This window comes from Scomber scombrus, chromosome 8, assembly GCF_963691925.1.
Source record: "Scomber scombrus chromosome 8, fScoSco1.1, whole genome shotgun sequence".
NCBI classification, from domain to species: domain Eukaryota; kingdom Metazoa; phylum Chordata; class Actinopteri; order Scombriformes; family Scombridae; genus Scomber; species Scomber scombrus.
In genome coordinates, this window is record NC_084977.1 from 25,932,419 (window position 1) to 25,949,870 (window position 17,452).

General features: G+C 37.7%; 1 protein-coding gene across 1 annotated transcript in view; it reads right to left on the reverse strand.

Moving 5' to 3' along the window:
• Nucleotides 1–8,467: 8,467 nt before the first annotated feature.
• LOC133984775 (glypican-5-like) overlaps nucleotides 8,468–17,452 on the reverse strand; it is a 55,274-nt gene continuing 46,289 nt past the window's right edge. Inside the window, exons 10-11 of the mRNA XM_062424247.1 lie at nucleotides 11,707–11,819; nucleotides 8,468–11,318 (exon numbers count right to left, since the gene is read on the reverse strand). Of these exons, the coding sequence (XP_062280231.1) occupies nucleotides 11,217–11,318; nucleotides 11,707–11,819 (215 nt within the window). The 3' untranslated portion in view covers nucleotides 8,468–11,216. The remainder of the gene's footprint in view (nucleotides 11,319–11,706; nucleotides 11,820–17,452) is intronic.

The window sequence follows — 17,452 nt, forward strand, 5'->3', positions numbered from 1 at the left end:
CAATGTCCCTGAGCTAATCTATCACCCAATCCTCCAGTATCAAACGTACATTGTATTGCCAAAGTATGTGGACAGCCTTGTCTGGTGTGATTTAAGAAAAATCATACTGCTGCAATACAGATTTGTGTTTTCATATGTCTTTGCCTCTTTGCATTGCCATCATCTTTTATCAACTTCTACAAATTGTATTCTCAAATGTATTCCTATAATACCAGATATATAATACCAGACATATGGATCATTTTTTTTTACAAGACAAAGCATGTCTGTGTTCATTGATATATTGTATTGTACATATATCAAAGTATATCTTGTCAAAAAATTGCTTTGAAAATGTTTAAAAAGAAGTTGTCATAACATTGAATTCATGATGTTTTTATTGTATCTTCTGGCAGACATTTCTTCTTTCTTTTTTTGTCTTTTTTTCCTTTTGTTTGTTTTCTTATGTTGAGGGGAGGTTTACAGCTTCTGGTCCTCTCCTGTCACATCCATTTTATGTCTATTACCTGGATTTTACGCTCTTGTACAGTACAGGTCAAACGTTTGGACACACCTTCCCATTCCATGAATAAGAAAGTGTGTCTAAACATTTGACTGGTACTCTATGTGTGTGAAAAAAAAATACAATTTAAATAAGAGTGTGCTTCTAAGACTGTGGCAACGGACTGGGGAAATCCCTGTTGTTTTAAAATTAAGATGTGCACAAAGCAATATTCATAAAGATGAAGGTATAAGGTTTTCCCAGTTTGCTGTAGAAGAACTTGATTTTTGGAAGAACTTCATTGAGACCTTATCTGAACAAAACCTTTGGGATTAACTGGAACACAAACTGTGAGTTATCTCCCAACATCAGTGACCAACCTTATTTAAGCTCTTCTACAGAAATGGGAGAAAATGCCTGCAGCTATGTTTTTCTGGAGGAAAACAATTTTTTAATGCTCATGTTTTTGGTGATCAATACAATCTTCAGCTGCCTTTGCCAAACATCTTCCAAAAGGCTTCATTTGACACCTATCTTGATTTCTTGACACTGGCTTCCCATCAAATTCAGAATCCAGAATTCAAGAACCTCACATCTAGATGCCACTAAATCCTACACACTGGACCTTTAAAGGGTGCTACATAAACATACTTAATTACAAACAACACATAATAATGTTCCACATAATTTATGCCATGCACACTAGTACATTAAACCCAATAAAATCATCATGGTACTGTTGGAAATGTTCTACTTATAATATGAAGGTGCATTCTGTAAAACGGAAAAGGCCACTCTGGGTTTAAGGCTTAACAAGTTGAGGTTCAGACTTTGTTACCCAGTTTGGAGAATGGATGCTACAAAGTCATTTTAAGACTGAATAACAAATTGATAAGATCTGTCTGATCGCAAAACCTGTTTTCTAAAAATCTGAGGACATAAACTTTTGCAGACCTCAATAGCCTAAACTCCCTTGCACATTGGTCTTTTGGCCTTTTTCACAATACATATTTTGACTTGTCATAGTAGAAAAGGGAAGGGTGTCACTGATAACTAATGTTAACTATGACGTGACAGTGAGCCAGCCTGCAAGACCTCATGACCCTGAAACTGCAGCTGCTAAATTGAATTTAGCACTCATTCATTTTATCGTTTACACCTGTGCTTTTTCTACTGCGACAAAAGTATTCAAGTTCAAGGAAGAAGCCAATGCAAGGTGCAAATAATGTGACAAGTATAAACTCCACTGTTTATTCTCTTATTACTTACTTATTACTCAGCAGCCTGAACATGTTGAAGCTAAGTGTGTTACAGAGAAACAGATGGTTTTTGAATTGATTTAAATGCATCTATAATAAACCTGCACTATTGCTTCTAATCAATCATGAATTGGAGTTTAATGTCACAAGTTGGCAAGATCTACCAACTGATATTAACCAGCTTGTTGGCTGGTTCAGGTTAACTTCAGAGCATAGTGAGCCATTTGTTTTGTTGATTTGGGGCCTAACTGTCGTGGTCGCTTGAAGGGACACCATTACACATCACCTCATTCAAAGAAAGCAGAAGAGATGCAGTACTCGTTCACATAATACACACATCTTTACACACCTACCTAATGTAATGTCAGGGCAATTGTTAACCCAGCCAGTGATTTATCGTCTTGGCAGGCTGAGTGCCATTAGCATTAATGTGTGAAAAGAGATTGGCACATACCAGCCACTTTAGCCCTCAAGGAAAAATATGTTGTTTTATATTAGTTAACAGAGAAAGACAGCTATGAATAACATGTCAAATATCAGCTTTTCTCATCCAATATCCTTTCTGTACTTGTTTCTAGATCCAGTGGAAGAATGCCACCTTCCTGTTTAGAGCAAGTCTTTCTCTCAAAAACAGAAGGTGTGATATATCAAACTTCAGATTAAAACAGCACTACAAACTGGTTGTGAACTGATATGAGACAAATATTTAGGTCGTTAATTCATGTAACAATGTGAATGAACACTGGCTGTGGACAAGTGCCTCTCAACTTTCCTTTTGGCACCACACTCGTACAAGCTCAGGCCACCAAATCAGTATCAAAATGTTGTCAGTTGGGTCACAGCTCATATTTACTAATATGAAAAACAGTTCATTTGCTGTTATACTAGGATCTAGCAAGAAACATGCATTTGTTCCACAGTTAATCTCTGTCTAGTTTCAAGCCTTTGAGTTCTTTGCTTGAGGCATGATATGAAGCTGGTCAGGCCAGGTTAGATACACACATCAGACCCAACCAAAGGATTGAACCAGTTTCATCAGCTTAGCCCACATTTGAGCCCTTTTAAACTGTCTCATCTGTCTTCTTCCTGACGATTTTATCTTCCCTTAAAGGACAGGTTCACATTTTGTCAAGTCAACAGTCGGGTGCCCAAATGAACTTTGAAAGAGGTTTTTCTTGCTGTAATCATTCATCCTGTTCATACTGACTATTCATAGATCCCCTTCAAATATCTTTCAGTGTAAGTGATGGATGCCAAAATACACAGGGTTTGCACACAGACATTTTGTGCAAAAATGTATCTACATCTGTACATCTGAAGCATATATGAGGCTTCAGCAGTCTGAGTTAGTCATATCAAGTGGATCTCGGCCACATTTAGAGTCTTTAAATGCACCACATTCCTTCTTTGTGTTTCCCAGTTTGCGCTGCAATGAAAGTATTGTATCAAACAGAGAGCTTCATATTAGCTTTAAATAGAGTTTCAAATATTTTTTTTCACAGAAGGAGGACTGTGGATTTTGGCCCCAATCACTAACTTTGAAAGTGCATAATAAGGCATCTTCTAATGGTCAATATGAACAGGAGGGATGATAACAGCAAGAAAAACCTATTTCAGTGTTCATTGGGGTGACTGTCTGTTGTTCAAAGACAGACTTTAAAAAAAGTTGTACCTGTACATTATCTTAGCCCACACACTCTACTTTCCCCATTCAACACATGCACACACTCTCACACACAAAGCCCTTTAGTATCTTGCAGATATATCATGGGCTCTGTATTTCCAAGTGCATGCCTGTGAGCCACCAGAGCATGAAGATGTCAAGGAGAAAAAAATAATGAAAGACAAAGCCGTTTAACCTGCTACAACCTGCATACAGTCTGAAGTGCAGTGAAGTATTTATTCGTTCTGCTGCGTCTCCTTTCAAGCTTGGAAGTCAGAATGACAGATATTTCCTTCTCTGCAGATTTTAAACCAGTGGCAACTTCAAGTCATGTCAGTCATCCCTGGTAGCATCAGCAGGGCTCCAACTACAACATCAGTGGAGCATTGCGGTAGACATATGCACTTTATCTCACAGAGCATAGCTACATCAACTCCCATCACCTACTGTACAAACACAGCTGCAAATGATAAATCATCCAGTTAATGAAGCCATATGTCTCTCTCTGTTTTATAGTTTACCTGCCACCCTCGATCCAAACTATCTGTCACTCAAGATAAGATCTCTGATTCCTGCCCAATAAACACTGACATAATGGCATGGGAGTGAATGACTGGCTGGCATCCAGGCCAAGGTGAACCTGTTCCAACTTGAAAAGTGTGAACTTGATGTTAAAGGCCAAACTCAGTTTCTGGGAATGTGAGAGAAGAGCAGAGATCGAGGATGGTAATTTATTAGCTACACTTCAGCTCTATGGGTGTCCATGATCCATCAATCGATGCACCACTTTGGTCCAAACAGAAATATCTCTGTAACAGCTACTGGATTGTCTTGGAATTCTGTACAAACAGTCATGATGCCCAGAGGATGAATCCTAATGAGTTTCGTGACCTTTGTCAAGGGGGAAAGAGGTGGGGGAGAGGCAAGACACTTGAGAGCATCTTTTACATAGAAATCAGTCCAAAGGCTGTTACAGGCACATTCTGTTGATAATTTTAGTATTTAAATTCAACTGCTTTCTCAATTATGTTGCATTAGTAAATGTGTAAATCTCTACCTGGATTATTTTCACAGGCAACATTTTCCCAAATGAATGAAGCATTAGATTAATATAGCGTTGCCTGTGCCTAATCATAACCATAAAAAGTTTTTATAACAATGTAGTTTCTAGTATTTTAGTATTATTTTGGTGGGGAAAAAAATACTTTTCTCTGAACATTCCACTTAACAGTTTTGCAACACGCCAAATACATTAATTAACATTTTGCCATAATTTTGAGAGAAAACGTAATGCAGCAACATGCCGTTTCCAGCAAAACATGCTTACTGTTGCAGTTTAGTTGTATATAGTTACTACCTAAAGCAAGTACAGCATCACAGAGATGCTCGCATGCCTGTAGACTTGTTACTACAGTTGCTCGAAACAGCAGTTTAGATCATTGCAGGGATTTGGATAATGACGGTGTATTAAGATGAGTTAGATGATTCAGTGCTCTTCTTTCACACAGAAACTAATGTTAAAGTGCCCTTCAGCAAGACACTTAATCTCTGATTGCTTCAGCAGTGCTGCTCTGGTGTTGGCGTTGCAAGAGGCTGCCAAACACTGTGAAGTTGATCAGCTTTCAGGGATGAATGAGTGCTCAACACCCTTTCCAAATTTAGACTAGTGCCCCGTTACTGCCTTTTAGCGTCTATTATTGAAGACTCTTTTATACACCCAGAAACGTACAGAAACAATGGACATTCACAGCTTACTGTAATCAATATGTCTGAACACCTGAGGGACGAGAGAAGCAAAATATCCGTTGTTGGTGAGTCAAGCTTTTTCTGGAAGCGGTGTTCATTCACTGCTGAGAAGAAAACAACTTGGCCTTAATTCTTTGGTTGTAGTTCATAAACAGGAAGAGACATCCGTAACACCGTGCACCACAACTTGATTTGGGAAAATGTGTTTCTTTAAGAATGTTTTTTATTCTCAAACCTACATTTATAAATACATCCTGTCCAGTGCATTTTCTAATTTGAGCTCATTAGCTACAATGTTGTTAATTATAGTAGTGTAGTAGTAGTGTATAAATCAATTATAAATGACTTACTGTTGTTTTGTGTCCATATAAGGTAGGCAGGTGTTCTTCCTGTGTCTTCTTTCTCACCTTTCTTACTTCTCAATAACTCATTGTTGACATATTTTATAGCTGAAACAGCTATAAAATCATGTGATGCTGTAACATGTACACAGTCAGTAATCTGATATAATATATGTCTTGAAGGCTGCAAACACTGGCAAGGATAGGAGCATAAATATGATTTATACTGCACAAACCTCAATTATAACCCTTGGACAGGGTTAAGATAACCAAAGCTCTAATTTCATCAGTGCTAGCACAGAGGAAGGATATTATTCAGCAGAGCAGCTTGTTGAATTCCCAAATCCCCTGACATTCTCAGGCATGAACTCCAGCTCTTCTTTGCTCCTTTTGCACCTTCTTCACCTCTCACCCTGCCTTATGTTCAGGTTCAGTGTGTAGAGTGAAGTGGCCCTTCACACTCTTGCATTTGCTTCAAAATAATTCATTAAATCAACACATTGCATCGAAAGGGGAAAACACAATTTCCATGAATAAAAGAAAAGAAAAATCAACAATGATTAATGAAAACTTTGTAAAATGTTTCATTTAAAGACATCATGAAACAACGTTCTTAGATTGAAACGGGTTATACTGTATGGCTGAGATGTGTTTGTGCCAACATCAGGATGAGAACACTCCCTTTTCTCTCTCTGTATCTTCCTCTCTATAGTGATTTGCATTCAATGATGTCTTTATTTCCCATCATCCCCTGGCAGTTTCCTGTGCCAACCAGGCAATCTGTGCCAATTTCCCGACCATGCCAATCCAATCTCAGTAATCTCCTCAACGGCAATCCATCATATACTCTTTACTTAAAAAACACTCACTGGTTAATTTGGCTAATTACTATATTTTACCGTCAGTGCATTCAGCACATCAGGGTTATTAAAATGAATTTTAACAGACAGACTTTGGCGCTGTCACAGCAGCCTTACATGTACACGTATATATATGGGAATGCAGCCGCAGCTCTTTGGCCTCTGGCCCTTTAGGAGATTACTGTGATTGGATTGGCATGGTCGGGAAGTTGGCACAGATTGCCTGATGGCACCTTAAATGGTTCAAATTTACCACCAAGGTGGAAAACCCCCGTAGTGTTGTTTACAATTCCATCTGAATATCATTTTTTGGTTCTTTTTGTCATTTTGGAATATTGCATCATAAATTCAAAATGGCGGAGGGTAGAGGAGATACACCAATGAACTCAGTAATATCTGTTATGTCATTTTATTCTCAGAGATAAAATGGGTTAAAAACAAAAATGTCAACTAAAAAGGATGTTATTAACATGTTTATCAAGTTCCTAATAATATATTTCTTGTACATTTTTTTCTGGGACTGAAAATACATCTGTTCACTCCAGTGGACATTATGCAACAAAGGGTATATGTTGTATGTTCTATTAAACATTTTGATATATGTTTGTAGTTGTGTATTTGTGTTCACCAAAAAAAAGTTTTACTAAGATATTAACATTTACTTAGAGCAAACGGTGTGAGTACATACAGAATTAAATACCAATAACTGTATAGAATATATTCTAAAAATGTCATTCTGTTTTTTTAAACTCATTTTAATTCATTTAACAACATCAGTGCCACAAAGGTGAGTTAGTTTCGAAACATTATATGACATATTTTTCAAATGTCCTCTCTATTATTGTTGTTATTTAGTGTGACTATGTGTATTCATACCATTTGATCTTAGTAAATGTTAATATTTTAATAAAACATGTTTGTTTGTTTTTTACCTCCATTGATTTCCATTGAATCACTTTTCATACCGTTGATGCATGGTGTCCACTACAGTGGACACATGGCTAACTTCCTCAAAATACAGCATAATAAAGAAAAGAAAAAAATGGCATGATTTTTCACTTGAAAAATGATTAATAATGTGAATTAATAATTCATGCATGACAGGGTTATAAATGTATTTGATGGGATCTTCAGCAGTAAGAACAGCCATAATTACGGCAAGAAAAAACAGTTTAAATGTTCCTACGGGGATTTGAATATTTGTGAAACTATCCTTTCCTTTAGAGCGTTACAATCTGTACAGCAGGAGTCAACAGTTAAGTTCAAACATATTTCATAGTTCAACAGATTTGCAAGATTTTTCAATGGGGTTTGTTAACCAGCGCAGTGGAAACCCAGGCCAATTTATTTCAGTTCTCATTTGTCTCAAGATTTTTCATCTGTGATGTTCTGAGCTGCACTTGGAAACAGGATTAACACATTACATAAACCTGCTTCATTTACTGATGATTGAAAGTTATGTTGCTTTAGAAAACAACATCAACACACCATTTCTGTCATACTGCCACTTATTTGTGTTTGTTAAGAAAAAATGTGTTCTGGTCCAACAGGTTAACCGTTAACAGATGTAGAATTAACATATTAAGATTCAATTTCTGGAAGCTTTTTTAGACCCATCATCAGCACACTGTTCAAACAGCACAGCACAGCCATGGTTTTAATGTCTCTCCTGATATGTGAGCAGTATTGTATGGAACAAGGTTTTATTAATTGGGATTTACTGGATACATGATATAAAAATCAAACCTTTAGCTTTCATCATTGGGCCAACTACTCAGGCCATGATTTACTTGCCCCTGCTCCACAGAATACAACACCCTCTATCCTTAGACCCTGATGATCATTATTATACATTCAATTATTATACATTATACATTGGTATTGTTTCTGCTGCACTAAAACTGCAACTGACTCAAGATATGACTGAATTGCCATGGCTTCATTGTAGGAGATCATATTTGCTGTCTCTCATCTTGTTTCACTTCTGTTTGAGGCTCCCACACGCATCTTCCGCTGAGACACAACATATGAAAGACAAAGTGACAACATATATTTGAAAACACATTTTATTACTGAAGATATTAAAAGATACAACAGAGTGGCAGGACACAGCCTATTACAGTCGGTTTATTTTAGTTTTACATGAGAGTCACGGGTTTAGTTTATATCAGCGCAGTGGTTTTCAGAGTGTGGTGACAGAAACCAAAACTGCTAACTGGTTGTTTGTTGCGTCCTGGTGGCTCTGCAAACTGTACGGCTATATTACAACAAACAGTTAGAATATCTAAACAAAGAGAGGTATTAAAACTTGGATAAAGTATATTTAATGATGTTGTTTAACAATGACACAGCACCCCAGCATGCCATTATGACAGCACAGCACTAGAGAAACATCAGTAAGCAATATCTGTGTAACTCAACACATTGGGTTGGAAAACATCACTCAAACTCATATACAAATATGCTCTGAAAGATTCACACTTCCTTCACTACAAAGATTGTACTACAGAGATTTTAGCTTGCAATCAACAGAGAGCAGTTTGTGGCTCCCAAACGAAGGTGAGCATCCATAGAATAACACAGAAATATGAACTTTATCTTCAATTTTCAGACGATTTCATTTGAATTATTACCTAAGAGAGCTTTAAATGTCCATTATTTAAATGAGAATATATAAAACAAAGCTTATAAGCATATAAAATATATGAAAATATATTTTTTTTGCATTTTAAAATCCTCCTCCAGAATCATGTTGACAACAGCAAAAACAATAAAATAGTGTGCATCCATCCACTTTTCATATCCACTCATCTTACTAATAGTTACGGCGTGTGTGAGTTTTAGGGTTTTATTTATGTACGAGGCCGCCTACGAAGAGCTTTGAGGAATGGACGGTCTGGCTTCAGTCCAAAATCTCATTTGGGTATAACGTTTAAATAGTAATCAAATAACAGCACACTTGTTTGACAGATTATGTTATAAAAAGCACCCTGCTAGCTAACATGGTGTTTCGGCTCACTGCCCAGATATCTTACACACTTACACTCTTAATAGCACTTCTTTATGTCATCTCATCTGTCATTCACTTTCCTTCATAAATCAACAGTTGCAGGTGATGAAAATGTAGACAAATTTATGTGTTTTACTATCAGGACAAGTCAAGGACAAAAGGGACTTAATCTACGTCGATAAAAACTTCTGAGAAACATGTATTCTTGGTCTTCCATACATCTAAGTTAGTTTAAAATATGCGGCACAGTGTGAAACCTCTGAGAAGAAAGCCAGTCACCCACTGACAGAAATGCATACAGTGTCCTTCAGCTCGTTCATTTGCAGCCTTTTGAATTTATTTAATCAGTATTCCAGTTATCTGTCCTGCTGTTGTGAGCAGTTTGGGGGGTTTGAGACTCAACAGAGAGCCAGGAGGACATGATAATCCTAATTAATATGAATTACATTTAATTCACATGTTTGGATCTGGGCTCAGCTGTGCTGTGATCGCTCTCCTGATACTCGCTTCTCTTGTCTTCACTGAATACTGATACAAGCTGATGACACGTGTATCACACTTAAAAAAAGCATTAACTATGTTTATCGGGTGTCTTGTATAATCTCTCAGTGCAGTTTTAATTCATGCATTTGGACATGAAATCACATGAAAGTTCAGTGTTTCATGTTATAATGAGAAGTCAAATTATTCATTGTTCAGGCAGCTGGCGGTCTGCCTCTGAAGAGCTGGCAAGAGCTGTATTTAGTCTTTTTGTGTATTGGGTGCTTTTTGTTGTTGCGTATACTTTCTTAAAAGGGGACATAACTGCCTGTTTCATACAGAGAGTGAACTTAGGGGCTTTTTAAACTATGAATCATGTACATTAATGATACTTCAGTACAGTCCCAGAATAAAATTATAGACCTGGAAATGTGCAAATGTCCCCTTTTTTTTGCTTAAGAGGGATAATAGGTTTTACAAATGGAACTGAAGTTGAAATAAAAGCTGTTACCTCCTTTCCTATAGAGCTTTTACAACTCTTTGGAGGACTGCCGTCTTTACTATTTGTTCCCACAACCTCCAAGACTTTGGAGGAATATGAATTTGGAACAACAGCAGTTAAAAGTCTGTGCATACTTGCTGCAGAAATGAAGATCACCCAGCTTGTTTGTGTTTTTAAAAAGTGCTGGATGGCCTCATTTGTACAGGTTAACATGTCAAACTGTCAAGTTCTTCATCATGTTGGATAACTATCTGTAAATAGCCTGAAGTATCACATAACTTGTTGTTTTGCCAATAGAAAGAAAAACCCCCCTTAAGCTTCTTGTGCTGAGTTTTCTTTAACACTAATAAATCCTCACATGTTCGCCTTCACTGTAAGTCCACTGCTGTGTTAACAGTGTTGCCTTCAGCTTGAACTATAGCTGTCATGAATCTTGGTCTCTGTGGGGGATTCATAATGTAAAGGTCAAACCAAACCAAACGTCCCTTAACATCCAAGTCAATCTGCTCTGCACTATATTAATCTCTATTTACACATCAAGCCATTGTTATCTATAGAAACTCTTTATATAAATATATAATATATATATTTGTATTTACATCTCTCTTCAAAAAAGTGAGTAGTGATGTGCAATCTAACTTATCAAAGTTAAATACAAATAAACACATACATGTAGAGGTCAGTACAGGTAATACAAAAATGCTCACGGCGCACCTGCAGCTGTGATAAACCAGCCTCGTCGTCCACAAAGAAACAATCAGTGTCGAGCTGCGCTTTCAGACATTTCAAATACCAAATAACCACAGAACAGACAGTGTGTGGTCGTCTCTCAGTCTTTCTGTCTCAGTCCGTCTCAGGATGTGTCTCTGGATGGTCAGCGGGGTTCCCATGGTGACAGCAGCAGGAATAGCAGGGTCGCCAGGGTCAAAGGTGAGGGCTCCACAGTCAACGTGTTGGCTGAGCCTCGAACAGCCACCTGACAGAGAGTAAGCATTACAATACACAGTAAGAGTGGAGCAGACTGAAGGAGGAACAGATGAATAAAGGAAATAAGGAAATATACAGTATATGTATGTATATTTACATACGTATGTCTGTATGTGTACATGTCAGTGTTTTCCTGGGTGGTTTGGCTGAAAGGATATGGCTGACAATTTTCTATAGTTTTCTTATTGTCAACAAATCTCATGTGCAGAGCCAGACCAACCATCAATTGACCTACTCATTGGTGTGTATCCACCGCCTGATATATTACATGTATTATATATGTAGTAGTATTTATTTTGACCAAAACAGACACAAATAAACAATCAATCCACCAATTAATCAATCAAAAAGTGAAAAGAGGAATGGCCATGACCTACCTGTGGAGGGGAGACGTGATGAGGAGGGACGGGGCGACGAGGAGGAGGAGGAGGAGGAGCCATGTCCTTCTTCACTGGACTATGACCGCTGGAGGAATCACCTGTCTCATCACCTGAATGTAAGATATTACAGGATAATATTATATAGTTTATTATTGTAAATAATTATGTAAAAATGTATACACATTTATTTTATTTCATGAATTTTGCTTTTTGTCTTATTTATTTTGAAGTTTTCTTTTTTTTTATTGTTTCCTTGTGTAATGCACATTTTAAAACGCTCTACAAATAAAGAAGAAAGTCTTTTATTATCATAATGTTGTAAAAATCTAAAACATGGGAAACACAGTACATGATTAATCTAGTTTTAAGAACATTGAGCCCACATTTGAGGCAGTTTAGGTGTCTGCAAAGATCAATTAAATGAATCAAAACCAGTTCAGGCTTTGCAATCATTTGGAAATATTGAGTTTAAAAATATCTCCATAGATAAATAACTCCATAAATTAAGAGTCACAATTTGTGGAAGTAATTTCTGGTTCTGTTTTTAGTCTCATCATTGCACAAGTGTTGCATTATTTATGGCTGTTTGTTGTTGTTTAGACCTGAAAGATTTATGGATTATACCCCACCCAGCCGCAGCTTTGCACTGTTGTGAATACTGTTAACTTACACACATGCACTAATAAACACACACACACACACACACACACACACACACACACACACACACACACACACACACACACACACACACACACACACACACACACACACACACACATACACCTGCTTGGGCAGATATCTGATTCTGAGTCTTACAATAGACATTGTCCTTCAGTACAATAGACAAAGAGCCTCTTTCAGGAGCTGAGGAATGAGGTGAGTCGTTAACGTTCACACACTTGCACAACTATTATCTGGCATAATGACACAGACATTAGGAAAACACCCATATAAATATACAACTGAAAATACACAAACGCACAGTGTTTGAGATTCAAAGCACATATTGACAGTTTTACAAAAAGCATTTTGAAGCAAATCCGTCTGAGAGACGACGTGTGATGTGTTTTTGTGCGTGTTAATGATTTAGACAATGATTTACTCTCAGCTGAATGTTTACCAGTTTAAATCTGTCCTTCACTGTGTGCTGTCTTGACAAATAGCTGTGTGGAGCAGAGTTCATAGCTGTGTAAATGTATGTGTGTGTATGTGTGTTTGTGTGGTCGGTTTTATGTCCATTTGTTCCCATCAGAAGCCACCAGAAAGCTGTGTGTCACATCTGGTGTGAACCTGTTAGAACTGCATCATAATATTTTTCCTTTTCCATAACAACAAGTGTGGTGTGACAAAGTCATGCTATAAAATGTTCCCTTCCTTTATGCTCTTTCACTGAGATAGTTCAGATTAACAATGGCAAGTAGATTTATTTTGTCCCTTTGATCAGGCAAAATAAAATTGCAGAATCGTCCTGGTGATTGAGACACATACTATATACTGGTATGTGTCAGCGGCATGATTTGATCAACTGGGGCCTAGTTCATGGCTCTTTCTCCTCATTTCCTATCACCTCTCTTCTGTCCAATTTTAATGGCATAAAAAGTACTTAAAAATAGTTTTCTGATATTGTTAAGGAGACAATCAAGCATTGGGGAGCATACGCAGCACATGTGTGTGTTAGTACGTAATATTTGGAGTTACATTATGGAGTGAAATTATAATTTTAAAGAAATAAAGGAAAATAGTATAACAATTGTTACAAACAGCTATTTGATATGCAAAGATATGTTTTGTAATTGGTAACAATAAATGACATACTACTGTTTGATTTATTGATGAATGAAGATTCAGTCCGATGTGGTTGGGATGAGAGCAGACAAAAGGCCCCTTTACACTGTGAGATTTTAGGCTTTTCTGACAAGAAAGTTGACAATTGTGAGAGGAATGTGGTACAAATCTGTGCTCATTTATCCAAAATGGTGGTCTGAGGTCACACTGTGAGACACACCCATGGATGATTGATTTGGAGATTTGGCGACTAAAGACAGACTGAGGAAAAATTCTGACAATGCCCGAAATTTAAGTCTGAAGCAATATCAGAAGTTATGTCCTAAATTATGACCTACAACTACAAACAGACATATCAGAATAAGACTTGAAATGATGCAGAATACACTATTGTAATTCATCATTTCAGAAACAAAACACTCGTTCTCTTGAATGTGTCCAAGACACACAAACTCCAAAATGATGGAGCTCACAGATAGGGCTGCAGGTAATGATTCATTATTTTTTCAATTAATCAAGGAATCATTTATTGTATAAAATGCTCCCCCCAAAAATATAAAATTCTGATTGCAATTTTCTCCAATAGTGCCATGCTCAAAGTTACTGAATACATTGTGATATATAAGCTGCAGATCTTCATATTTGAAAGGGTAAAGCAGCTGCAGCTTGATAAAGGATGTAACCATTAGTACAAAATGTTAATCCATTTTCTGTTTTAGCACGAGTCTCATACCATATCAGTTATAATTAGATTGAATGTCTTCAATTAGTGTCGCTCCAACTTCTATTTAAAAGACTATTTCCTTGTATGTGCCTATGCTTGTCCATTTGTGTGTGTGTGTGTGTGCGTTTGTGTATGTGTGCTCTAAAACGAGTGACAACATGCTGTTTCCTCCTACGTGCCCTCCGGCATGTTTGTCTCTTAGCAACAATCCAGAACATGTCACATATGGCAGATTGGCGAGAAATACACATACATTCACACACATACAGAGCCAGACATGAATGATGAACAATGTCACTGGTCACACTCATGGGGTACTTTAACCTTTCCTGCAGTGAGTAATGCGTGTGTGTGTGTGTGTGTGTGTGTGTGTGTGTGTGTGTGTGTGTGTGTGTGTGTGTGTGTGTGTGTGTGTGTGTGTGCGTGCGTGTGTGCGTGCGTGTGATAAGTAGGCAGGAGTGACATTTGAAAAATACTGTCAGTGAATTGCATTTGTTGATTGGAGACAACAGGTCAGCGCTATTTCAGTTCAGCCAAAACTTCCTGTGTTTTTTTTATGAACGCCGAACATATAGAAAGCCAACAGCTCCATTTACACACAGTTTGCATCCCAAGCAAAGCTGACCTGACAGTTTACAAGGAGGGACACAAATGGCTGGTGCAAAACAACAGGACTGTGATATATCATCCCCTCCTTTCCAAACAAGTAAATGTCTATTCTTCACCACTGACTTGTAATTAAGATACTTTTCCAAAATATTAAGATAAAAATGGAATTGGATTCAGGCAAAGCAGTTACCCAGGGGTTGGAGTAAAGGTCCCAGGCAGGTGGAGCACAGCAATAAATCAGAACTACGGTGACCCACAGGAAGCAGACTGGCTGCCAAGCAGTAAGTGTATCTCTCTCACTCTCCCTCACACACACACACACACACACACACACACACACACACACACACACACACACACACACACACACACACACACACAGACATAGAGAGAGAAGTTTCTAAGGGTTTGGCGAAGATGTTTTTAGTCTCAAAGAGTCAGACAGACGCCCTACAGTTGACAGTTTTGAAAGAACATTGAACATTTGTCAGGAATGTTATGATGCCATTTGGGAAAAATAAATCTGGATACACGTTTTTTATGATAAATGTATTGTTATTATTGGACTGATAAACTGTTACCAAAACCAGACATGGTCTTGAGATGAATAAGAAAAATTATTAAAACTGAATGACACGTTTGTCATCTTTTATTGAAAGAAATTTTGCAGGATTTTTCTTTTTACATATTTGGATACTGAGGCTGTTTTTAATTAAACAACATTTTCAAGCCTCATGCAAAATACAAAATCCACCTCTTTCGCTTTTTATCTCATTGATGTATTTAATTTTGTGATTATGTTAAATAATTGAATCCTCAAATGCAGCCTAAAGCCTAACAGCCTAAAGCGGTTTTCTTTGCTAAAAAAACACTAAAGATTTGGAAGAAAATGGCTACTTTTTGCTGAAATAATTTTGGTGTGGCTTTAATACAAAAACATTCAGATAAAACTAGTTGAGATAAAAATCTGTTACCACAAATTTCCATTGTTGTGTGTTTGACGGTGTTTTCGTATCATAGAGACGACACATTCAATCTCAAAATCCAGCCAAACTCACTGTCATCATTGGCACCTGTGGCTCATTAATCTACTAAAACATTCTTGCCTGATCTATAACAACCCATCCCAAAGCACCTATTCCAGAAAATACCCTCACCCCAAACATCAGCATAACTGTGTTTAAATCTCTTTCATGCATTCCTCCAGTCTGACATGTGAAACAAAACCCAACTGACAACACAGCATCTTTCTAATCGCAGCAGACAGCACTGTGTACGTACCCTGTGTGTGTGTGTGTGGGTCCATAAAACATTGTGTGTGTGTCACAGAAACACGTTAGTTATGCTTTGATCGGGCAGACCTATGTATAAGGCAGAACTAAATGATTTTAATGTGTTAAACAAGGAAGAGGAGCATTTGTACGTCTTGTCTTGCCTCAGAAGATAATCTCAGGTGGCTCAAATATTTGTGTGTTTATGTTCAGTAAATGTATACGTATGTGTGTGTTTGTCCGTATGGATGGGGAGATGAAAGGATGTCTGGGAAATGAAAGCTCTCATGACTCAAAGTTGAAAAGGTAACCGACAGCAGAGGTGAAAATAAATGTATAGTATGTGTGTGTGTGTGTGTGTGTGTGTGTGTGTGTGTGTGTGTGTGTGTGTGTGTGTGTGTGTGTGTGTGTGTGTGTGTGTGTGTGTGTGTGTGTGTGTGCGAGCCTGCATTTCCTCCCAGGAGAACTGAGGCTGAAGTAATGAAATGCTCATTACTGATTCAGCTGTAAATGCTAGGGATACATTTACACGCCTACACACACATACACACACACACACACACACACACACACAAAGGATGCAAGGTGACCTTGAAAAGCGTCTGGATAGCTGGCATGCGTGTGTGTGTGTGTGTGTGTGTGTGTGTGTGTGTGTGTGTGTGTGTGTGTGTCAATGAATGTGTGTTGCATACATACAAATTGAGGAGCAACAAGACTGGGCATAATTGGGGCCTCAGTTGACAGTTGTGTACAAAACACCCCAGGCATCTGATATCAGACTCGATCATTAATGCACTCCGTCTATTCACACTCATTTTTGGAGATGCTTTCATTCATTTCCTGGAGACGTACCCTAACCCTTTCCATAACCACTACTTGCCTAACTACGCTTGCCCTAACCTAAACTGACCCAAAAATCTGCTTTTCCTCAATTGGATAAACTGTGCCCAGTCTTGAGTCTGAAATACGTCCCCAAAAGTAGGTTTAGTCATACTCACACACACACACACGCACACACATACACAACGAGAGCAAGTCAATTATACCTTCAGCAAGTACTCATCAGAATCACATTATAAAAAGATAGAAAGAAAGAAAATAGGCTGTGTATTGTGAAAGTCTGTAAATACCAGACGACAATGACTATTTCCTGAATACTCTGTTATTGAAACTGATACTCGGAGAGCAAAACCTCAACTCGAGTCTCGAAAACTCTAACCACATTTTCCGCTTTGCACCAAATTAGCAATTAAACATGGCACTTTTGTCAACACACCGCACACATTTCTCTATATAAGAAATAGAAATCTGACATAAAGTCTCTAGTTTGCCAATTCAAAACACTGCCATT